This window comes from Alosa alosa, chromosome 3 (genome assembly GCF_017589495.1).
Source record: "Alosa alosa isolate M-15738 ecotype Scorff River chromosome 3, AALO_Geno_1.1, whole genome shotgun sequence".
Classification (NCBI taxonomy): Eukaryota; Metazoa; Chordata; class Actinopteri; order Clupeiformes; family Clupeidae; genus Alosa; species Alosa alosa.
In genome coordinates, this window is record NC_063191.1 from 37,059,335 (window position 1) to 37,084,494 (window position 25,160).

Below are 25,160 nucleotides of genomic sequence, written 5' to 3' on the forward strand. Positions count from 1 at the left end.
AAGCGTGCCTGCTTGTTTGTTTGTGTGCGTATGTGTATGTGTGTGAGGAAGAGGGGGTTGTGTGTGAGTCATGTTGTAAAGAACAGTTGTGTGTGTGTGTGTGCATGTGTGTGGGAAAGCGAACCCGCCTCTGACATCATCAGAGAGCATGCCGGGAAGCCTCCTTGGGGGAGCAGGAGGCCTAGAAAACCCCCACGGTTTCCTCTGAGACTCCATGCTTGCTGTCACTCAGTCAGCAGAACAGGCTCGTTTTTTTCTCCCTCTCTCTCTTTCTGTTTCTGTGGAGAGAACGAGAGAGTGCCGATGGAGTCTCTGAGAACGTTTGGGGAATTCTGGAGTCGATCTGTCTGTACCCTCACTCCCACAGCTATGCACCGATGGTATCGCTCTCTCTCCCTCCCTCTCTCTCTCCTGCCCTGATGGGATCTCTCTGGACTCATTTGCCTTTCTGGCCCTGCCTCTCTCTCTCCTGCCCTGATGGGATCTCTCTCTTGCTCTCACTTCCATCCAGCTATGTTCTCCCTCTCTATCTCCCTCCCTCTATCTCTCTTTTTATCTCTCTCTCTCACTCTCTCTCTCTTTCTCGCATGAGGGTAGTGATGTGTGTCTTCTGTTTGAAGTGTACAAAACAAACAGAGGTGTAGAAGGCTAGAACAACCCCTGATCTGTAGACAGCTGTACAAGACAACTCCAACATTGTCATTCACTTATTTACTTATTTATGTAGATGTTGTCTTGTGTATCTCTCTCTCTCCATCTCTCTATCTCTCTCTCTGGCTCTGGTTAATATTCAGGCTCATTTCCACACGCTGTGGAGTGTGGGCTCCAGGGTGCCATGCTGCATAGTTTTCATCAGCAGTGAAAGAGGAAGCCTCTCTACTGTGCCACTTTCCACTGTAATTGGCCCTCATTGTCCTAATTAATGTTCCGCTGAAATTAGCCTTCGTCTTTCTGGTTTTTAGGTCCTTGAACACACCCGTGCCATTTGTTTCACAGTTTCAGCTTTCTTCTTCTCTCTCTCTCTCTCTCTCTCTCTCTCTCTCTCTCTCTCTCTCTCTCTCTCTCTCTCTCTCTCTCTCTCTCTCTCTCTCTCTCTCTCGCTTGCTCTCTCTCTCTTGTCTGTTTAAGTTAGTCTTTACATCTTTTCTTTTTTAGATCCTCGATTCCTCTCATACCACTCCTCTCTCTCTTGTTTTTCTCTCTCTCTGATTCGGGTTTGCTTTGTTGTATTCTGCCCAGTTCAGAGGCGGGTGAAGGGGGATCTTGGAAATCCCCTGTTTTTGCTCAAGCAGTGACTGATTTGTTATGTGCTGGCTGCTATCAGGGAGGGGATGGTGGTGTGGGGGAGGGGGGGGCTGCTCTTTCATAGCTAAGCCCCCAGTAGATGGATTGAGCTGGTGCAAGGACTGGAGCCTGTGGCCAGCAGGGTCTGGTCAGGGGGAAGGGCACATCTCCCATCTCACAGATGCACACTGTGTGTGTGTGTGTAAGGGGGGGGTGTGAGAGAGAGAGAGACAGAAAGGAGTGGGAGTGAAAGAAATTGTGTGTTTGAGTGCTTGAGAGAGTGTTCGAGAGTGTGTGAGAGAGACAAGTGAAAGAGGGGGGGTCTCCCATGTCATATTGTTGGCGTGGACTTGGAATTTCACACAGTTCGGCAACCCTGCACAATGTGGCGGCCAAGCTAATACAGATGAATGAAGTAAAGCCAAGATGAGAGAGCAAAGGGATGTAGAGGTATGTGGTGGTGATGGATAGATAGATAGATAGATAGATAGATAGATACATACATTCTTTCTTTCTTTCTTTCTTTCTTTCTTGATCCCCAAGGGGAAATTCAGCGGGAAATGGTGTAGGGGGAGCTGGGTGGCAAACTTTGATGCCTGAGAAAACTGTGGGATTGAGTCCTGTGGATAGGAACTCATTAGGTTGGCTTTTGCTAACAATGGAGGTTGTAGCATTAAAGATAGCTATTGGGCCTTGACATGGATATGAGGTCTACGCAGTGTCCTTGTTGTTTCTTTTGAGACTTCTGCCTTTTTCTGCCTCCTTAACAGAGATATGCTTTGTTATGTCTGTTTCTGGCGTTGCCCTTTTATCTGGTGCTACGTTCTTTCACTTTCTGTGTGTATGGATGTGAGTGTGTCCCATTTGTTCTAATGGAGCTCAGACTAAATGCAGAGAGTACCCTCCTAACCCCGTTGTAATCCTGCCTGGGCATCTCACCACTGTTCCAAATACTCACTCGTTCTAGACGCTGTCCACAACAGGTAGGGTAGAAAGACTCTGATGTAACAGGGAGAAGAAAACCACCCAGGTGCCAACAACCTCAAGCATTCTCTCACAACAACCTCAATGGTGACCCATTGGAGTTGTCCAGGGAGTGGTGGTTTGTAAGCAGGATGAATGAGATAAGGATGGTAGGCTACTCATGTGGCGTCGCTAGCACAATGCTAATCCCTTCTTCCTCCGTTTTGCAGATCTGCTTTCCCAGGTCTGCTTAGTGTTTCACTTCTTCTTTTCTGGAGCTTTTGGATTCCCTTTAAACTGTGGGCTCTTTGTAAGACACAGTAGCGGAAAGTACTTGAACTTTGAGAGAAACAACTTCAATGACTGCTTGAGTCCATGGTAGAAGTCCTGGCATGGGCTTGAGTTTCCCATGAAGCTCTACAAGACATTGCTATTTTGTTGAATGTCTCTGGAGTAGTCTCTCAAGTCTTCACATGCAGTTGCCAAGAGACACTGTCAAGTAGGCTATTTGATGTGCGTAACATTTACAAATGAAAAATAGTTTCTGATCTCGGCTAACTTTGTTACAGCAAGACATTGACACAGGGTTGGTGTTTGTGGTCTCTGCATGTTTGAAGGAATTGAGAAGAAAGTGTTTTGCCTGAACCGAGCTATTTCTCGCAGTCATGCTGGCATATCCGCGTAACCCAATCAAATGGCAAGAGATTTGTCTATCCCAATTAGCCAGTCTCTTTTAAGTTTGCACAGTGAATGCGCTCTCTTCTCTTCCAAAGGCATGCGTCGTTTCTTCTCCATGAAACATTACTCATCTCTTTCTCTGTAATCTCTGAAGAGTCTCACTGCAGAAGTTCAGTGGCTGTGAGTGATGATGGTTTAATCATGACCAGCACTGGGCCTTTTACTGACATTCTCTCTTTACGGGCGCTTTGGCCTTCTGAAGGCAGAGTTCCGCTCAAAGGCCAGCGGGTTAAAGGTTAATGGCAGCGTTACGATGCTACAGTGGAGCGCAGTGATGTGCTCCCCCTGCAGGGGGCAAGGGGCCAGCAATGCAGGAGAGAGGGACCTGCTGTGGCATTAATGGAGGGGGGAGGATGGGCTGTGAGGCATGAATGGTGGGTCTCTCTCTCTCTCTCTCTCTCTCTCTCTGTCTCCCTCTCTTGCTCTCTCTCTCTTTCTCTCTCTCTCTCCCTCTCTTGCTCTCTCTCTCTTTTGCTCTCTCTCTCGCTCTCTCTCTCACTCTCACTCTCTCTCTCTCACTCTCTCTCGCTCTCTCTCTTTCTCTCGCTCTCTTTCGCTCTCTCTCTCTCTCTCTCTCTCTCTCTCTGTCTCCTCCTCTTTCTCTCTCTCTCTCCCTCTTTGCTCTCTCTCCCCTCTTGGTCTCTCTCTCCTCTCCTCTCTCTCTCCCCACTCTCTCCCTCTCTCTCTCTCTTTCTCTGCTCTCTCTTTGGGCTCTCTCTCTCTTTCTCTCTCTCTCTCTCTCTCTCTCTCTCTCTCTCTCTGGTGGGTGTGGCGTTTGAGCACCGCTTTCTGCACTGTTGGTTTGGTGTGAGTGTTTTCTCTCTACCTTTCTATCCTTTATCTTTTTCTCCCTTTTTTTTTTTTTGTTTCATGGTTTAATTTTTCCCCTTACTTTTGCATTTGTTATATAGTGTTTTTCCTCAGTTATTTCGCTTTTAGTGTTTTACACCCAGCTTAGTCGCTGGGTGTGTATCCCTTTGTTTAGGAAGCAATGGCGTTTGAAAACTTAAGTCGGCGGCATGCAATTAAAATTGCTGCAAGCGCTGATATTTCAGTTGAGGAACGGTTTAGAAGTAGGTAATGTTGTAGGTCATGATAGTGTTGTATCAGCTTCAAGGATGAATGGATCCGTTGTCCTTTTTCTGGACAGTGTTGACAAAGTGAATACGCTTTGTAACTCAGGGTGTTGTTATCAAAGACACTTTTTAAATGTTCTTCCACTGGTGACCCCTGCTAAACGTATAACATTGTCAAATGTACCACCGCTTATAAAAGATGAAATTTTGGAACGGAATTGGCAAGGTTTGGACAAATTATGTCATCAATTAAGAAAGTTCCCCTTGGTTGTAAATCTCGGCTTTTGAAACATGTCGTGTTTTTAGGAGGCATGTTTATATGATTTTGAAAGACTATTCAAAGCGAACTTAATGTGGCTTTTAAGTTCAAAATTGACAAATTTGACTACGTTGTTTTTGCTACAACTGAGTCAATGAAATGTTTTGGGTGTGGGAAGGAAGGCCATCTTATTCGGTCTTGTCCAGAGAAAAAGATACCTGCGGCCCAAAACGCGCCGGTTAACGGAGAAGGAGAATGTGTCAGTGATCATAGCAGAGGTGCAGGAGGAGATAAAGAGACTGGGCCGGTTAATGGAGAAGGAAACAAAGTTAATGGTGAGCATAACGAAGGAGATAAAGGAGACTGAACCGTCCCAGCGACCCGGTGGTTGCGAAAGCAATCGACAGCTTACCGTAGGTAAAGATAATATATCTAATGCTGGTGGGAATGAGGAGAATAGCGAAAATGCACAATCAAGTAATGATAACACAAATGATATTATGACTGTTATGATGGAAAAAATAACGAATGACTTGATGGATGGCAAAGACAGAATCACAGCTCAGGATGCAGAGCCAGTTTTGTGCGCTAATGAGTTAATGGAGACGGATGGTATTCAAAGCTCCACTTTGTCAAAAGAAAGAAACCTGGTGGTAGGCGTTCTCCTAGGGCGCAAAAAAAGGTTGCTAGTGCGTCTACTACGGAGAACATAATTGATGACATGGTTGCTAGGAATGCTGACACAGAGAATGATTCGTCAGACTCTCTATCGTGTTCTCCCCTCCTAGCCCGCCGGAGTATATACATTGAACATGATCAAAAAGTTTTCTTGACTCCACAAAGAATGCTAGAGGGGTTCGAGTGGAAGACCATTTTCCAGATGCAAAGGGTTTTGTGAGATCAGTTCAGCACTTAAGGAGTTTAGGAAGTTTCACTGATCAAGAGGTTCATAGACTAAGGAAATTTCTGACCAAATTAAATCAACAAATCGATGATAGTGACAGTGAGACCAAGATAACTCTCTTTTTTCTGTTTTGTTCTTTTTGTTTATTGATTTGTTTTCACGCTCTCTTCTATCAATGAGTAATTTTAAAATAGCAACTTTAAACATCAATGGTACAAGGGACCCGAGGAAAAGAGTACAGCTTTTTGAATTGTTAAAACAAAAGCATATTGATGTTATGTTTATTCAAGAAACACATAGTGATGATATGAATGCTGCTGAATGGGTTAGAGAATGGGAAGGTAAAACTTTTCTCAGCCATAAAACTTCTGTGAGTGGAGGAGTAGGTTTGCTCTTCTCTAGAAGTTTTGTTCCTTCCTCTTATGCTGTTGAGAGTATAGTAGAGGGACGACTCTTAAAAATCAGAGCAGTTTTTGAGCATAATGTTTTTGTTTTTGTGTGTGTTTATGCACCTTCATCTGGGTTTGATCGGATGTTGTTTTTTGACCAATTATGTAATGCATTGAATAATTGTAACAAAGATGAATATTTAGTTTTAGCAGGGGATTTTAATTGTACCGAGACAAATCTTGATAGGAATCATCTTGAGCCACATAGTGCTTCAATGAGAAAAACTTGTTGAGATGATTAACAAACATGAACTAAGTGATATCTGGAGGAATTTCAATAACCAAAGACAGTATACATGGGCACATGCTAGGGGTAATGTTTTTGTCTCTGGCTAGGCTTGATAGAGTGTACAGTTTAAAGCATCATCGTAATATTTTTCAGAATTGTAATATTATTCCAGTTACATTGTCTGACCGCAGCATGGTGCAAAGTGTAATTGGCATGAGACATATAAAGCCAATGAGTGCATATTGGCACTTAAATACAACTCTACTGAGTGACACACATTTTAAAGATGTTTTTATTTTTTTTGGAATGATTTTAGAAAAACAAAGTCCTCATTTAAGTCTTTACAACAATGGTGGGATTTTGGAAAGATTCATATTAAACAGCTGTGTCAGCAATATACTTGCAACGTCACAAATGACATAATCAGATCTATGGATAGCCTGGAGATGGAAATTGTGGAACTTCAGGATTTAGCTGAATCCACGGGAAATTGCATGCATACTGAGGCAGCAAAGACCAAAAAAGTGGCATTGGCTGATCTGCTGGGCATAAGGGCACAAGGTCGTTGGTCAGATCTCGCTATCAGAATGTAGCACAGATGGATGCTCCTTCCAAATTTTTTCTTCAGTCTTGAGTGGAAAAATGGCCAGAGAAGATGCATGCATGCTCTTCTTTCTGAATCAGGGGGTCTATCTGTAGATCCTGCTGAGATGCGAAAAATTGCCCGTCAGTTTCTATGCAAATTTGTACACTAGTGAATACATTGAAAAACTGGACATGGAAAGGGGAGTTCCTGATAATCTCCCCAAGGTCTCAGAGGAATCTGCCATAGAATTAGAGGCAGCACTATCCCTGAAGAACTGACTGGCTCTTCAGGGCATGGAGTGTGGGAAAGCGCCTGGGTTTGATGGTCTCCCATAGAATTTTACAGGTGCTTCTGGCCTGTGCTTGGGGGAGGACCTGCTAGAAGTGTTAAATGACAGCATTTCCAAAGGTCAGCTACCCACATCCTGCAAAGAGCTGTTTTAACTTTGCTTCCCAAGAAAGGCAACTTGCAAGATATTAAGAATTGAGACCAGTTATATGCTGCTGAGCAGCGATTACAAACTATTTTCAAAAAGTCTGGCCATTAGATTGAAGAAAGTGGTGGGACAGGTCATTCATTCTGATCAGGCCTATTGTGTGCCAAACAGATCAATCTTTGACAATATTACCTTAATCCGGGATTTTTTGGAACTCTCAAGGCAATTGGGATTTGATGCTGGTCTACTTTCCTTAGATCAAGAGAAGGCATTTGATCGTGTTGAACATGAATACTTATGGAAAACTCTGTCAGCATTCGGGTTCAGCTCAGGTCTAATCGCCAAGATCAAGGTCCTGTATTGTGACGCTGAAAGCATATTAAAAATAAATGGTGGTTTATGCTCTCCATTCAAGGTCCAAAGGGGAATAAGACAGGGCTGTGCTCTTTCGGGGATGCTGTACTCTCTGGCAATTGAACCTCTTTTACACAAGCTTAGAAAATGTATTTCTGGTTTTAGTGTACCACATTCCAATTGTTGTGTGTTATTGTCTGCATATGCTGATGATGTGGTCATAATTGTTAAAAATCAAAAAGATATTGAAAATCTCATTAATACTGTTGAAGATTATGGTCAAATCTCTTCAGCAAAAATTAACTGGAACAAAAGTGAAGCCCTACTAATAGGAAAATGGGACAAGGGGGAGAGACTTTCTTTTCCTCTAGGCTTAAGTGTGGTAACCGGAGGTTTTAAATATCTTGGGGTGTTTCTAGGAGACAAACAAATACAGTTAAGAAACTGGGATGGTACCCTTGAGAAAATTAAAGGGCGCCTTAATAGATGGTCCTGGTTACTTCCACAGATGTCCTATCGGGGGCGTATTTTAATCTGTAATAATTTGGTGGCATCTTCTTTGTGGCATCGTCTTATGTGTATTGACCCTCCGCCAGACCTGCTTTCCAGCATACAAGCATTAATAGTGGACTTCTTCTGGGACAAGTTACACTGGGTACCTCAAAGTGTTTTGTTTTACCTAAGGAGGAAGGGGACAAGGCCTGGATTCACCTGGCAAGCAGAGTTACTGCTTTTAAGCCTCCAGTTCCTACAGAGGCTACTGTATGGACCAAAAGATTTGGTGTGGGAGACCCTGGCCTGTACATTATTAAGGAGGCTAGGGGGCTGGATTTGGATCTGTCTCTATTTCTAATGGACCCTAGGAAGCTTTCTCTCCAGAAACTACCTTGTTTTACTGTGGACTTTTTAAAGTGTTTTCTTTGTTTAATGTACATGTTGAAGGAAATTCTACCTCCCTTCACTGGCTCTTGAAGGAACCGCTGATTAGAGGCGCTTTGACTTGGACATTTCAGCCGGAATTGCCCCTTCCTTGGACTATGTTTTTAACAATGGAGGAATACGAACTCTAAGAGATCTTGTATGTGTAGCAGGTCCAAGTGTTAGCAATGTGGGAAATGTGGCTACAGCTTTAAAAATAAGGTCTTTGCGTATTGTGACACAGTTGTTAGATAAAAGTGAGGGTGCTCTAACAGAAGAGAAAGTGCTCTCTTACAGTCATTTCACAGTGAGGGATCAAGCTCCAGTTGTGAAGAGTCTTTCCCATTGTTAAGTCTCACACCTGATCATGCTGGGTGTGCTGGTAATTTATTGGATTTCACTGCTTTAATTTAGAACTTACAGATGGGAAAGTTTTTTATAAAAGCTTGTGTAAAGTCTTGAACAAAACAAAGCTTAATGTAGGGCCGATACACCATGGCGCAGGAAACTTGTGCTTAGTGATGGTGTGAAACCTGCATGGAGAGCTTTATATAAACCACCTTTATCAAAAAGTATGGTGATTTGCAGTGGAAAATATTACATGGCACAGTAGCTGTCAACTCCTTTGTTTGTGTTGTAAATCCTACTGTTGAAGATAAGTGTCCTTTTTGTCCAGAAAGAGAAACTGTTTTTCATTGTTTTATGGAATGTGTCCTCGACTTAATTCTCTGTTTTGTCGCCTAGAGTTGATTTTCAGAGGTTTTAATGTGGGATTTACAAATCAGTGTTTTATTTTGGGTGTTTGGTATTCATGAGAAGAAAAAGTCACGAGTGTCAATTATTGAACTTTGTAATTGGGCAAGCAAAGATGGCAGCGTGGATTAGCGAATGCTATGGAAGGTGTTTCTGGTGTTTCTGGTCAAGATTGCGTTTCTGTCTTTTTAAGATTGGTGAAGTCTAGAATATTGATTGACTTTAAATTTTACTCAGCAATGAAAGACTTTGATGGTTTTGAAAATGTATGGGGATACAAGGAAGTCTTATGCTCAGTTAGTAATGATGAATTAATTTATGGATCGTGTTGAGCTAATGCTTATTTGTCCTTTTTATTTTTTAGTCTTCTTTATTTCTTTTATCCCCTCTTATTTTATATGTAATGCCTAGTAACTGTTAAATATGTACAATAAAGTATTTTGCTAAATTCTAAATTCTCTCGCTCTCTCTCTTTCTCTCGCTCTCTTTCGCTCTCTCTCTCTCTCTCTCTCTCTCTCTCTCTCTCTCTCTCTCTCTCTCTCTCTCTCTCTCTCTCCCTCTCTTGCTCCTCTCTCTTCGCTCTCTCTCTCTTCAGCTCTCTCTCTCTCTCTCTCTCTCTCTCTCTTCTTCCATCTCTCTCTCTCTCTCTCTCTTTCGCGCTCTCTCTCTCTCTCTCTTTCGCTCTCTCTCGCTCTCTCTCTCTCTTTCGCTCTCTCTCTCTCTCTCCCTCTCTTGCTCTCTCTCTTTCTCTTTCTTTCCTCTCTCTCTCACACAAACACACACTCTCTCTTTCTCTCTCTCTTCTTTTCTCCTCTCTCCATCCCTTTCCTTCTCTCTCCTCTCATTCCTCTCTTCTCTCTCTCCTCTGTCAATTCAATTCAATTCAATTCAATTCAATTCAATTCAAGGTAGCTTTATTGGCATGACAAATATTTCTTTGCATTGCCAAAGCAGGACATCAAACAATACAATACAGAACATACGATAGATAAGACATTTATACATATAAACGTGTGTGTGTGTGTGTGTGTGTCTGTGCAGTGTATAGTGTCTAATCACTGTCCCTCGCTCTATGGCATTCAGTGACATATTTAGCAGCAAGAGCTGCTGTCTGTCCTTGCTGTCCAAGTAAGACAGGCAGTACTTCCTGTTCTCCCAGGTTTCGGAACTCCGGGATTAGGTTGGTAAATTTATCGAAGTATAAATTTCTCTCTGTCTCTCTCTCTCTCTCTCTCTCTCTCTCTCTCTCTCTCTCTCTCTCTCTCTCTCTCTGTCTCTTCCTAAGTGGGGTAATGGGTAATAGAGTGCCTGGGAATGGGTCCGGGTCGGACGAGCAAGTTTGTGGAGATTCTGCGAGGCGGTTGTAGAGGTTTGCTGGAACTGCTGCACAATAACAGGTTTGTGTGTGTTTTGTCTGAGACTTGGCAGCTTTGGCCAGGCTATGGATGTGGCTGGGCCGTGTGGGGGGATTCTGTGTGTGAATATTTGTTTGACTCAGTTGCTCAGTTGCTAAGCACAACCAAGACTCGACCACAGAACCCACCAAACCCACCATGGCACACTCTGAGCTAAGACTGTGTTTGTGAGTGTATGTTTATGTGTGTGTGTGTTTGTGAGCGTTTGTGTATACGTGTGAGTGTGTGTGAGACATAACAATGACAGCTGTGAGAGGGAAGCAGGGCTTTAGGAATCTAAACTCCACAAGGAAGGCCTAGAGTGCCTAATGAAGGTTGAGCCTCAGCTGTCAGGCCATTGTGCCCCCATCCCACCCCCCACGTCTGTGCAGGGGAACATTGCATTGAGGGAGCTGTGCCTATCTGCAGTGGCACGGCTCTGGCTTTAAATAGATGCTAATGAGATGTGCACTCCACTGTGATAACGGCGGATGACACTCCACTCTGCAGCTCCAGCTCACACTGGCGCTCTTGGGAAGTAAAATAGAAAGGGCTCGCTCTCGTTATCTCTATCCCTCTCTTTCTCTCTCTCTCCCTCTCTCTTTCTCCCCCTCTCTATTGTCTCCCTCTTTCTCCCCCTCTCTATTGTCTCTCTCTCTCTCTCTCTCATTTGATCATGCTCCCTCTCCTCCCCCATCCCCATCCCCCTGCACACTCTCGGTTAAACTTTTTCTCCCCCTTCACCCTGTTGACCTCATGTTTCTCTGTCCAACTCTTCCTCTAACAGTTATATGTTCTCTCTCTCCCTCTCCCTCTCTCTCTCTCTCTCTCTCTCTCTCTCTCTCCTAGAGCCAGAGTTTAAGGTCACCCTCAGCGCTGCGGTGTCCCCTCAGTTCACCTACGACCCCACTGAGCTCCTCTGCGCGGTCACCGACATCCAACACCTGCGCGATGGCCGCCTGGGGGTCACCTGGCTCTACTCCAACGCCCTGCCCGGCGACACCTCCGCCACCACGGAAACCATCGGCACGCTGAACGAGCTCGGCGTCCTGGTTGCCGGCACGACCTACCAGCAGCGGCTTGAGTCTGGGGACATCGCGCTGAGCCGCGGGGAACCCAACGTCTTCAGGCTGAGGCTGCTCCGCACGCGCACCCAGGACATGGGCGAGTACTCCTGCAGCGTGTCCGCCTGGACGCCCTCCAGACAGGGAGGCTGGGAGCAGGCCAAAGAGATCTCCTCCACACCGATCAAAGTTCAGTGGAGCCCCAAGAGTGAGTTAGAGTGTGTTTTTACTTTCTTTCGTTAATTCTTTTTTTCTTGTTTGGTTTTCTCTGTGGCCATATTGGGGTGAAGATAACTGTGTCATTTTTAATTTGTGAGAGATTTTTAGCCACAGGCCTGTTTTCCCTTCTTTTTTTTTGCAATATCCATTTGAGGTCAGTTTTTGAACAGATTGTTTTTGTTGTTGTATCCATGCTATTTCTAGGTCACGCATCTGTTTAGTGTAGTCAATATGCATAAACTATTTGTTCATGCTCTATGAGAAGATGTATTTGTTGTTTTTTATTCTTACGGTGTTGTTCTGAGGTTATTGAACTTATTTCAACTCAGCATACATAGGTTTCTGTTGTCTGAACATTGTTGTACATGATCCCTTACATACATAGTGAAATGCTCGAGTGAATGTTCCATCCAGTCCATGTTTTATTGGAACTCATTAGCACTACAGTCTCAATCGAGTCCAATTTCTTCATTTCTCATCAACTTCCCTTTTTATTTGCTTCTGTCTTCCTCTTTGTGGCTTTGAAAACAAATGCAGACTCCATATGAAGCCACCAATCAAACAGTGTAATGAAACTTGCCACTAAACGGCATCTAATAGAAAATCCGATGAGTGATGATGATTTTTTAGTAAGCCAGACTGAACCCCCAAAATAACCATCAAGCTCTTGGCACAGAGAAAAGAGGATCTTTCTAGAATCCCCCCAGCTCGTTCTCCGTCACATATAGCGGTCTCCCTCTTTGACTGCCCAGAGGGCCAGTGGCCAACAGAGATGAGGACCGACATTAGAGTGACGATGCCGCGCGACTGTCCCCAATGACTCATATTCGCCACACATCTTGTCTCTGATGACGTGCGAGGAGCCTAACTGTCTCCGATTATGGACATTACGAAATACTCCTTATTCTCACGAGCGACGGGTCGGCTCACAGTGGATCCACGGTTTCAGTTGTTGGTGGTGGTCAGCTTCCACAGAGGACACGAGTGGAGTGACCAGACCAGATTGATGTGTTTTTCTACTATCTAGTCTTGTTTAAAAATGCCTGTCCCAGGCATGTGATGTGACAGATGAGGCTTTCTCAAAAGAGCAATGATTACAAATCATTACTTTAAATTGTTTAATAAACACAGCGCAAGAGCTTACGGTCGTTAGTAGTCTATCTTAGTTAAAGAAACACAGGAGTATTTATGATGTATAGATATGTGGGTGGTCCGAGCCACAGGCTCTTGTTTACACACATGGATCACTGAGTTCCTCTACTGCTCTAGATTGCCTGTTGTTACACTGTAGTTCCTCCATTTCATCAGTTGTACAGTAGCTTAACCATCCGAAACAAACATGTCATTACATAGACTGTACATAGTCTCTTAGCCCGAGTTGTTTTTTGTTGACTAGTATCTACACGTCAGGTAGTATGACATGTGACCATCACACGCCTTGGTTATTTTAAGGGATTGGTCATTGACCAGTTGAAGAGGTAGTGTGTCCTCTTGGTAAAACTTTACTGAGTGCAGAAGGGAACTAAATACCGAGATGCTGAATTATGTAGAAATGTGCTGTCTACTGAGACGGGTCTTCTAGACATGGCATCAGCATATATTGACCCGAGGAGCTAATTATCCATCTTTGTTCAAGCACCCGTGGTGTGGAATGCAATAGCACATGATTAGACGCCATAGATGAGGGCTCGTCATTAGGAGAGGGCTTCGTTAGTAAGCAACACACTCCTCTCGCTCGGCTTTCTGATAATCCCTTATTGATTAGGATGATTGGTGTTCCATTAGGATGTCAAGGCCATTGGCAGACCACTTCCCTCTTGTAACGGAATGAAGAGGTTAGTTTCCAGGGTCACCTTTGTTGCTCTGATCTACATGTAGGTAATCAGTAGCCCATGTCTTAATCACATTGATTGATTGATTGATTGATTGATTGATTGATCTGATGTCTTATGTGTCCTCTGCTAGCCCCGGTTCTAAGCGTGGTGGCCCACCGGATCCGGGAGGCCTCCAGCGCCGGTTCAACCTTCGAGATGAGCTGCCACGTGACAGGCCAGAACCTGCAGAACCCCGGCTACTCTGTTCTTGTGCGCACGGAAGAGAAGTCCGGGGCGGCCTCCCGCAAGGTGCTGTCCCTAAACGCAGACTCGGTTCTGCAGCTGGAGGAGTGGACGGAACCGGGCCGCGTGGACAGTGTGGCGCTGGAGAAGACTGGCCCACTGGAGTACCGGTTCCGTCTGTACGGAGCGCAGCTGAGGGACCGTGGGTTCTACTACTGCGAGGTTGCAGCCTGGACACGGGAACAGGGGGGGTCTGGGTCTAGTGCTGGCTCTGCGTCTGGCACCAGAGGAGGAGGAGACTGGACCAGGGTGGTCAGTGCCGAGTCCAATAAGATCCATATCTCGTTTGAGGACACAGGTACAGTCACCCTCCCCTTTCCTCTGTGATGTGTGTTAGAGGAAGGAAGCACCAGCCGATTTGAATATTGGAGTTATATAATTTTGAAAAGAAGAAAGGGACTATTGTCAGCTAGGTGCGTGTGTGCTTGGGTGTGTGGCTATGTCTGTATATTTGTGTGCAAGAAAGAGAGATGAGCTCATCTGTGAGTGTGTATGTGTGTGCGTATGCACATCCAAAAGAGGAGATTGTTGAACAGAAGGTTTTTGTGTTAGTAGTTAGTACATGTCAGTCCATGTGTCCATGCCAAATTCACACAGACATTTTCTGAATAAGAAGCCCTATAGACTCTCTCTCTCTCTCTCTCTCTCTCTCTCTCTCTCTCTCTCCTCCCAACCGGATGATTAGCCCAGTAAAGTGGATCCCTCGGGGCAGATTCCTCTCGTCCACCACCACAGGCACGACGCTGCTGAGTCTGGTCATTCTCTACTGGACCACAGCTTGGGTTGGCGGGGGATGTGGGGGGTTAGTGGAGGAGGCTTGTGTGGTAAAAGCTGTTAATCACTGGGGAGAGGGGATTGGAGGGTCGGTGGGGGTGGGTCTTTTGTGTGTGCTCAGACTGACCTTGTTGCCTCCTCGGTGGGGGAGTCTGCTTGTACTTATCCTAGTCTCTCTATGTGGTGGATGTTTGGGCAGGGGCAGGTGCAAGGCTCCCCACTTAACAACAAGAGAGACTCCAGGATGTTCAAGGCACTGCCAGTTTGCCAATTAGTACTTAGTCTGTGAGCACAGAGACCCTGGATGAACGCCTCACAGTCCCCAAAGAGATAGCAGGAGAAAGACTATGAAAAAAGAAAATAAGAAAGAGGGTATGGGAGAGGGAATAAGAGAAGAAGAGAGAGAGAGAGAGAGAGAGAGAGAGAGATGAAGAGGGAGATGTGGGATTCTCAAGGTTGGACAAACCCGGATGATTCCCACCACTGGTGCAATGGAAGCCAACACACACTCATCCCACACATACTCATCCCACACACACACACACACACGATTGGAACAGGAGAGCGGTCACTGTTTCTATGGCCACCGGAGCCGGACTACTTAAGTGGCCTGGAAAGGAGAGAGAGGGACAAGGACAGGCATGAGTGGAGTGAGAGAGAGGGACGAGAGAGGGACGAGGACAGGCATGAGTGGAGTGAGAGAGAGGGACGAGGACAGGCATGAGTGGAGTGAGAGAGAGGGACGAGTACAGGCATGAGTGGAGTGAGAGAAAGAGAGCAGGATGAGGGAGAAAATTTCATGACTCTAAATCTCTCTGTGTGTGTGTGTGTGTGTCTCTGTGTGTTCTCACAGGTCCGGTGTTCAATGTGTCCATTCATTCAGACCAGCATAGGGTGGCTCCAGGAGAGACAGCTAAACTTCAGTGCATCATTACTGTCGTAGGAGCTTCTCCCAACACAGGCAAGCACACGCACACACACACACACACACTCTCTCTCTCTCTCTCTCTCTCTCTCTCTCTCTCAATCTCTTCTTCACACTCTCTCCTTCACACATACAATTTGCCTCACACGTACACACACACAAATACTGTACACCATCACACTCATTCTTTTACACTCTCGCACACACACGCACATTTTGCATGGGAACACGGTCGTTCCCATTCACGATGACACATGTACATATATATATATATATATATACACACACACACACACACACACACACATATATATATATATATATATATATATATATATATACAGCACTAATATTATGTTGCGACTGTAAATACTGTCCAATAGGAGGTAATACCCACAGGCTCTCGTGATCTGCAGCTGGTGCTTTAACTTTCTTTGTCTTTTCCACTACTGTAGTCTCCGCTTCAAGGACATTGTGTTATATAATGGATTAATGAACTAGGCCATTGGATTAGCGTTTGCTTTTAGAGGTATATACACGCCTACTCATCGACACTATTTAGTCATCCATCTTAATGAGAACTTCCCCAAATGGGGATGTGTGCATTTCAAACATCTATAAATGATTCATGATTCACGCCTCATGCGGTCCTCCTTCCATGGGGAGCCATATTCTCTTACCGTAGATGGTCAACAGTCTTGTGGTGTTGTTCTCTGACTCACTCACTCACGTAATTCGTCGCAGGATGTGATGTAAACCATCCTCTTCTCTCTCGCTCCCTCCTCGAGTCCTCTGTCGACCTTGGCAGCCTGACGAAGAAAACACACACACACACACACACACACACACACACACACACACACACACACACACACACACACACACACACACACACACACACACACACACACACACACACACAGTTAACGCGCAGCCTCGCCTCGGTCCCCGTCTGCTCTGCGCTGATTTCCTTATCGCTCTTCCCGGGGCTCGGAGCCGCAGGCTGACCTCTCGTGGACCCCTCGACCTCCCTCCTCATCACCCGGGCTCTGACTGCGCCTCCCGTCCAGTCCAACCCCAATCTGGACTTTCGCGGAAGTTTACACCGTGCCTTGATTGAGCCATGCGTGTTGGACAGTGTTCTTTCCTTCTCTCTGATTAGTTTGTTGCTCTTTTCTCTAGGACTTATAGGTGGGTGGGATTTCCTCTGCGATGAGATCACCATTGTGTTTGAACTTGGGTGTTTTGCTTTGGTTTGGTTTATTTATGGATATAGAAAGACAAAAAGGATCCAAGAGATAACATGTAAAAGCGATAAACACTTTTTTTTCCAACATGGTCCCTGATGGAAGAGAACAGGACATATAACCCATGCAAACACATACTACATATCAACAACACCAGATACAACACCATGAGCTACAGGTGGAGGTGAGGGTGATGAGGGAAGGGCAAACAGAACCTGCTCAGTCTCCACACCTCTTCACCACATATGGCCACCGTGACCATGTTTGTTTACGTTTGCTTCTGATAGGGACTTCTCAACAGCAACCATCTGTGATTATGTTTGTTAGTGGCTCTTGTTGATGGACACTTTGTAATGGCAGCTGTCTGTGCTGGTTTTGGTGAGTGTGTGTGTGTGTGTGTGTGTGTGTGTCCTGTCTGTCTCTCTCTGTCTGTTTCTGTCTCTCTCTGTGCTAGTATGTGTTGTGTGGCTGTGACAATGGCAAAGGTAATGATGGCTGTCTGTGCTGATGTTTGTTAGGAGTGTGTGTGTGTGTGTGTGGCTGTGGTGGTGACTAAGGGGCCGTGCACACGACGCCGATTTTTGTGAAACCGGTGAGGTTTTGTTAACGGTTACGCCTTGCATGTACACGACGCCGGCAGTTTAGGAGACTGAAACCGATAGCTTTTGAAACCGGCTTCCGAAGTGGGAACTTTGAAACCGCCCGGCTAACTTTCGCCGTGTAGACGCCTGTAGGTGCGAAGCCGGCAACTTTATGACGACATAGCCCCACCTCTCAACTCAGCCACGGCACTCGACCTGACATGTTGCTTGTCAAAACAAACCAAACCATTTATTTATGATATTAAAATGTTTTTTCTTCCCCCTTTCATGATTTATGTGCACAATGTAGCCTATCAGCCTTTAGTGGCTAAGTTAGAAGCACACGTTAGCTTAACTCAGTTAAACATTAGCTTACTGCATGTTAGTGTTTTCTCCAGTGGTGCTCAGACCTAATGCAATGCGTAGGCTAAGCATTTGAAATTTCACATAGCAGTCACATACCTTGAAAATGAACTTTATTAGTTTAACAGTTGAATTGAAAACCGAATTGTCTGTAGTCTCCTTATTTCATGTGACAGCTTAACCACAGCACTTATTAGACATTCTCTGGCTTAACAAACTGTTTCAACAATGTTTTCTTCTACGTGATTCACGCGAATTTATCGTGAAGCTTCTGCACAGCGGCGCCATCGACTGGTCTGGCATATGCACTACAGCACATTTAGCCGGTTACACCTCTGTGTGTACACGCGAGGTTTTTTCTTGCCGGAGTCGTTAAAGGTGTGAAAGCGGTAAGAGAAAACTCACCCGGCGGTGTCGTGTAAACGGCCTCTAAGGTTATGGTGGCTGTCGGTGGGAGTTACACGGAGGCGTTGCCAAGGAAAAGCTGAATGCCGTCGCCAATGGCTGCAGCTGTTTCTGATTGGGCGGTCAAGTAGTGGCTTTGGAACGGATTAGTGACAGATTAAGACACACACACAGTCTCACACATCAGTCATTACCATACAACACAAACACACAACTACAGTTGCATGCACATGGACATACTTTTCCTTATAGAAGCACACACACACAGACACACACGTATAAAACCCTTTCTCTCTCCTACACACACACACACACACACACACACACACACACACACACACACACACACAGAGACATGTGCACAACTCACACACACACACACACGGAAACATTCTCACACGTACCACATTGTTACCCTGGAATGTTGAGCTTGGGCTCGTAAAAAAAAAAGTTGCTGTGTGTTTAAGAAGTGCATGAGCTGCCCACCTCCTCTCCTCCTGCTCTCGTTGTCCACACATGCCTGGAGCTGATAAGACTGCAGTACGTGGTGGTGTTCGCTGGCAGCGGCCGACATGTTTGCCAAAGCTCCAACTTCAAAGAGGTCACTCCCACTCTAGTTTCACTTTTTTTACTTTCTAGGCTACTTCAGTTGATTCCATTCTATTCCATTCCATTCTATTCCATTCTATTCTATTCAGTTTAGTATAGTTATGGTATTTGGCAGGCGCTTTTGTCCATAGTGACCTAACAACATATTACAGTATAAAAATGAATATGAACAACAACAAAATAGAATGTAACCTGTATTATAGTTACCAATACCCACTGTATATATGGCAGTATCTTCTATTACTGTAAATCCATACATATCTTTAGAGATATGAAGATATTCTTTTACCAGTATTTTTTCTTACTGTGCTCTGTCATGCTCTTTTGATTGCTGTCATACAGGGGTGGTACTGGACTGATGATGATTGACACTAATTTACAGGGCTGAACTAGTTTGTCAAGTAAACAGTTTGCTCAGCTTTCAGTGGTTTCCCTCCTCGTGTGTGTGTGTGTGTGTGTGTGGTGGAGGTGGTGCAAGCACTGATGTGTTCCAACAAAGAGTAACCTGAAACTCGGGGGTATTGTTCCATGTGTTGTCTTTCATGTACAAAGTGTGTGTGTGTGTGTGTGTGTGTGTGTCTATGGCTAAGTGCTACACAGACTCACTGGTGTGGTTGAACATTGAGCAAGTCAATGCAGAGTAATCGGAACATTAACAGTGGTGTGTGTGTGTCACTACCCATACTCATTGAGTAATGCTGGATGTGGTGAGACATTGAGTAATGCTGGATGTGGTGAGACATTGAGTAATGCTGGATGTGGTGGTGAGACATTGAGTAATGCTGGATGTGGTGAGACATTGAGTAATGCTGGATGCTTCACACTAGTGCTGCACTCTTCCTTATATCTGAATCTGTAGCCACAGGCTTTACATTTTAGCCCTGAGGACAAGTCCAGGCTGGAGCAGTGTGAACATTAACTGTGGTGTGTGTGTGTGTGTGTGTGTGTGTGTGTGTGTTAATCGGTGTGCGCAAGTCCAGGCTGGAGCAGTGTGAACATTAACTGTGGTGTGTGTGTGTGTGTGTGTGTTAATCGGTGTGTGCAAGTCCAGGCTGGAGCAGTGTGAACATTAACTGTGGTGTGTGCTTCTCTCTGTATTTGATAGATAGAGAGATTGAGTGTGTGTGTGTGTGTGTGTGTGTGTGTGTGTGTGTGTGTGTGTGGGGGGGGGGTTGTGTGCATCTGTGTATGCATTTGGGACAGATTCAGAGAGAGGCTCTGTGTGTGTGTGTGTGTGTTTGTGGGGGGTGTGTGTGTGTGTGTGCATCTGTGTATGCATTTGGGACAGATTCAGAGAGAGGCTCTGTGTGTGTGTGTGTGTTTGTGGGGTGTGTGTGTGTGTGTGTGTGTGTGCATCTGTGTATGCATTTGGGACAGATTCAGAGAGAGACTCTGTGTGGGTAAGGATGTGGATGCGTAAGACCGAGTGTGTATGTGTATGTGAGGTCCTGTTTAGTCATGCTGAATACCTAAAAGCTCTCTTAATGATGCAAGTTGTTCAATTGTAATGCAATCCTGTCCCGTCTCCACAACTGATCAGCACGTTCTTCTTTCTTCATATTGAGCTGCGTGACTCACAAAGCTGTGCAGTCACATAAATCACAAACACTCACCCCAGGTACACCTGACATGGAAGGCACAGTGTGCCCTAAAATTGGAAAGTTCTCAGTTTCCTGTCTTGCATCGGTGTTCCTATCTTAATTGGCATGTAGCATGAAGGATGTGTATGTATGTTTGATTCCCTAGTGAATGCATTTTGTGATAGAAATATGCTCTTGGGTTAAGAATTACTGAAAGTGCGGATGACATTAAAGGTAAAACCAAGGGGAGAAGTTACATGACTATACTACAGTTCTGTGAATAACTATTTGCATACACGACCACATTCGCATGCAGTGGCTAAGCATAGCCTAATTGGCCTTGAGTTTCCGTACATTAACTAAACGAGTGTGTTAATTGCGTTATATCAGCCCACACTGGGCATGAACCCTGATTGGTGTGTCCTAGTTGCGGTTCAGAATGGCCCCCCCAAGGCACTGATATTTATCCGCATGCTCAGGTTCATCGAAAGCATCCGCTCCCTGCAGCCTGCAGGGACCCCAACCCTTTGATGCAGTCGCTGTGGCAACAACGCCTCGTTTTCTTGCACCCAGACTCCCCCCCCTCCCCCCCCCCCCTCCCACCCCACACACACACACACACACACACACACACACACACACACACACACACCCATTAGCCTGGCGAAGCATTGAGCTTGCGCAGGATTTATCACATCTCGCTCTTTCCGGGAAAAGTGCTGAGAAAGACCCCTGTGCAATATGGTTTGGGTTGTGTGTGTGTCGGGCTACGTTCTTCTCCCTCCTGCTTAGTTTTAGCCTCCATTGAGAAGCGCACAAAACCAGGCAATTAGGTAACAAGAGCGCCAGTGACCGGGCGGCCAAAAAAGTGGTTTATGGTCCATAATGAACTGGACAGTGACTCCTCAGTCCTGCATGGACAGAGAGGGGGGGCAAAGAATCATTCTACCCCCCCCTCTCTCTGTCACTGTCCCCATAGTTCCTGTTCTGTCAGGCCTCATCTACGGCTATGGGGGTGCAATTAGCCCAAATTAGACCAGAGAGTGGCTGTTCATCCCCTAGACTCACACACACGCAGGGCCCAGTCAGTTCGTTTGTCCACTCTCCGCTACTCCGAAGCGTGTCGTTAATCTTAAATGGGCCCCTCATGTGAACCTTAACTGGACACTGAAAAAGAAGCTGTCCAAGACAATATTTCAACGCAGATGCAGAGTATGGATTACTGCTTCTACTCTTTGGATAGATTTGAAGATTGTGTGTGTGTGTGTGTATGTATGACGTTGTGTCTGTGTATGTGTGTGTGTAAGAATGTGCAAGCATGTGCATGTCTTTGTGCGTGCATTTATTTGTGTGTGTGTGTGTTTAGCTGGTGTAGAGGGAGCGATGACTCCTGGCAGGAACACTGGCATGATTTATTTAAGCTTATTGAACTGGGCAGACCTGTGGCAGCTGAGGATTCCTCTAGGTGGGGCTTAATCTGTGTGTGTGTGTGTGTGTGTGTGTGGGAGGGTGGGTGATGCAGGCATTAATCTGTTTCTGAATCTGAATCAGTTTTATGTGTTTTTCAGTGCACATTTTTAATTTGTTTGTGTGTATGTGGAGAGAGTAGTAAGTGGGTGATTTTGGTACAGTCATGAGTAAGGGTGTGTGTATGTGAGAGAGTGAGAGTGTGTGCACATAGGTGTGGCGTTTTGTGTTTGCTGTCAATTCCCCTGGATTCCTGGCATACTGATGCAGCACTATGGACATGCTGTAGCCTGTCTCTCTCTCTCTCTCATTCTTTTCTCCTCTTCTCCCTCTGCCTTCCTCTCCCTCTTCTTGCCTCTCTCACTCACTCACTTGCTTAGTTTTCTCCCTCTCTCTCCCTCCCTCCCTCTCTCTCTCCTTCCTACTCCTCCCTTTAACTACACCTCTACAGCCCTAGAGCACATGCCTCCCTGTGTTCCTCTCGTCTGTTCTCATGGAAAGTTCTAGAAGAATGTCATAAGTGTTTGTTGTTTTGACAGCCAGACATGCCAGTGGTTTCCCATGTGTCCTGTACAACTGTTTATAATGTAATAGCATGTAGATGTGATGACCTCTACAAGAATTTTGTTCTCTTTCTTTCTTTCCATATTTTGTTCACATTCTTTCTACCATTTCATTCTGTTCTGATCTTCCTCTTGTAATCTGCCTCTCTCCTCTTTTGTCTTTCCTTACCTTACATCTGTATACCCCCATTTCTCTCCCTCCCTCTCTCTCTCCCTCCCTCCCTCTCTCTCCCCATCTCCCCCACCCTACCTACCTCTGTCTTTTCTTACCTCACATCTCCTCACTTCAGGTGACGTGTCGTTCGAGGTGCAGTGGTTCCAGTCCCCCATCCGCGCAGTGGAGAACGGTGGGGCCGAGCCGCTGGTCAGCATGGACCGCTGGGGCGTGGTGCGAAAGAGCGCGCCGGCCGCCAACCTGTCGGCGGACTGCAGCCTGGAGCGCAGCGACGCCCACACCTTCACGCTGAGCGTGCACGGGACGCGCGACGCTGACGCAGGGGACTATTACTGCGTGGCCACGCCCTGGCTGCTGGCCCCAGCCTCGGGAGCCTGGAGTAAAGGACGCCAGCTCAAATCACAGCCCATATACCTGTCCATCAGGCTGGCACGTGAGTCTGTGTGTGTGTGTGTGTGTGTGTGTGTGTGTGTGTCTATCTGTCTGTCTGTTCATGTGAGTGTTGGTGAAACTCAGAGTATGTATAAGAAGAGTTAGAGTAGTTTATTCTATAGATTTTTGTTTTGAATATATAGGTTATGTGTGTGTTTATATTTTAACTAATTCCTTTGTGTGTGCGTTTCTGTATGGGAAACCATGTGTATGCCCCTGCAGTACAAAGTGTGTGTGTGTGTGCGTGTGTGTGTGCGTTTGGGGTCTTTAACTGCTGCCCCTCTGTATGTGTGTTTCAGCGTGGGAGTCCATACATTTTCCCCTCTGTACAGTGTGTTTCTGTGTGTGTGTGTGTGCACGCATCTCTAACTGCTGTCTCCCCTCTGTCTGTGTGTGTGTGTGTGTGTGTGTGCTCGCATCTCTAACTGCTGTCTCCCCTCTGTCTGTGTCTGTGTCTGTGTCTGTGTCTGTGTCTGTGTGTGTGTGTGTGTGTGTGTGTGTGCTCGCATCTCTAACTGCTGTCTCCCCTCTGTCTGTCTGTCTGTCTGTGTGTGTGTGTGTGTGTGTGTGTGTGTGTGTGTGTGTGTGTGTGTGTGTGTGTGTGTGTGTACGCATCTCTAACTGCTGTCTCCCCTCTGTCTGTGTGTGTGTTCCAGTGTGGGCGTCCATGCGTCTGCCCCTGCTGTGTGGCGTGGGGGCCGCTGTGGCCGTCGGCCTGCTGTCCATCCTGGTGGGCCTGATCTGCGCCCAGTGCTGCTGCCGCAACGCGCTGCACACCCCCCGCTCCACCAACAAGCTCATGGACATGGAGATGGACTGACTAACCGCCCCGCCTTTCCCTCCGCTCAGACACGCCTTCAACGGGCGCTCCGCGCGGGATCGGGATCGGGGTTGCGACCGAGACCGAGAGGGAGAGGCCGGCTTCCCCCCCTTTTCTCCACTGACCACAGACTCGTTCCCTTCAATGTGACTCCCAGGCTCTCTCTCTTACTCGAGGCTTTTATGACAAGGCCACACACACACACACACACACACACACACACACACACGCAAGCACACACACACATACATTATACACCGTGACCTAGGGAGCGAGCTCTGGCATGGACGTTATTGCCAGGTTATGTTCCAGGAAGAAGCTTTTTGCTCTAGACTGCGCCTCAAAGCCTCTGAGACTGAGGGAAATAGTTCAAAAGTGTGTGTGAGGGTTTTAAGAGACACTAGTGTATTTTTTATACGTGTATGGTTATGTGTTCTAAGAGGAAGCTTATTGCTCGAGACTTCACTTCAAAGACAAAAAGTATGTTTTTTTGTGCGTGCGTGTGTGTCTGCGTGCGTGCGTGTGTGTTTGGAGGGGAGGCTCAAACCACTCTGCACAAGACTATTCAACTGCTCGCTGCTGAGCCAAATTGACCGACGACGCACTTCTTTCAGGAAAACCTCACCAGCAGTGGCACAGCGTACACACACGGACACACACACACACACACACACACAAACTAGTGTAAGTGTTTTTTTAAGTGTAAAGTGGCAGAGTGCTTCTCACAGGTGTGTGTGGGTGTAGAGGGGGCTGTTTAAGGTGGCAGGCTTTATGTGGAGTGGTTTATGGACCCTGTGATTTCTGGTGGTGGTTGGCCTGAAACAGACTGCTATGCATCGTATTGGAGGAGAGTAACAGGAGAGACACTTGACCCTGTGATGGAGACTCTCTCTGCAGGGGAGATGCCCAGCATCCACCTGACTGGAAATTCCGTTTGATGTTGTGTTTCCATGATGATATCCCCCACCCACCCCACCCAGGGAGCACCACTGCAACCCCCAACACAGGCTGGCTGAGCTCCAGTAGGCGCACCAGGCCTTGTCAGGCGGTTGTTCCCCATGGAGGAGGGTCTGTCAGGGCAGACATGTCACTCTCACTCCCCAGTGACCTCTGACCCTGTCAGAAATGGGGAGTAGTGTGTGTATGTGTCTGTCTGTGGTCATGAACTTTCAAAAAGGAAGCAGAGGAGTGCTATGTTTTGTGTGTGGGTGTGTGTGTTTTACCAGTTTAAGCATGCATCTCAAAAACCCTGACAGACTATATCCTTTTCTTCGCCTTGGTGCCTCTGCAATGTACCCTTAAACACACACACACACAAACACACATTGTAAACACTCTCTCGGTCTGCCTGGAGGTCATCCATATGGAATGTCCTAAGACTGGAGCCAGCTGTTACACTTAAACCCCCTGACTGTGCAGAGTCGGAGGGCTAGTCATGACGTGAAGCCATCCCAGTATAAAGAGTGCCACCCTGCT

General features: G+C 46.1%; 1 protein-coding gene and 1 long non-coding RNA gene across 3 annotated transcripts in view; one reads left to right on the forward strand and one right to left on the reverse strand.

Moving 5' to 3' along the window:
* Positions 1–24,678, forward strand: part of LOC125291964 (prostaglandin F2 receptor negative regulator-like) — a 36,285-nt gene extending 11,607 nt beyond the window's left edge. The window contains exons 5-9 of the mRNA XM_048239010.1: positions 11,193–11,615; positions 13,592–14,041; positions 15,371–15,478; positions 22,548–22,865; positions 23,521–24,678. Coding sequence (XP_048094967.1) covers positions 11,193–11,615; positions 13,592–14,041; positions 15,371–15,478; positions 22,548–22,865; positions 23,521–23,684 — 1,463 coding nt within the window. The 3' untranslated portion in view covers positions 23,685–24,678. The remainder of the gene's footprint in view (positions 1–11,192; positions 11,616–13,591; positions 14,042–15,370; positions 15,479–22,547; positions 22,866–23,520) is intronic.
* LOC125291995 lies at positions 16,123–19,214 on the reverse strand. Of its 2 annotated transcripts, none has more exons than XR_007193119.1 (3): positions 18,525–19,214; positions 18,039–18,172; positions 16,123–16,251 (listed from the first exon to the last, which is right to left on the reverse strand). It is a non-coding gene; the product is annotated as an uncharacterized LOC125291995 (long non-coding RNA). The 2 variants fall into 2 exon arrangements; XR_007193118.1 differs by having other exon boundaries at positions 18,443–19,214.
* Positions 24,679–25,160: the final 482 nt, after the last annotated feature.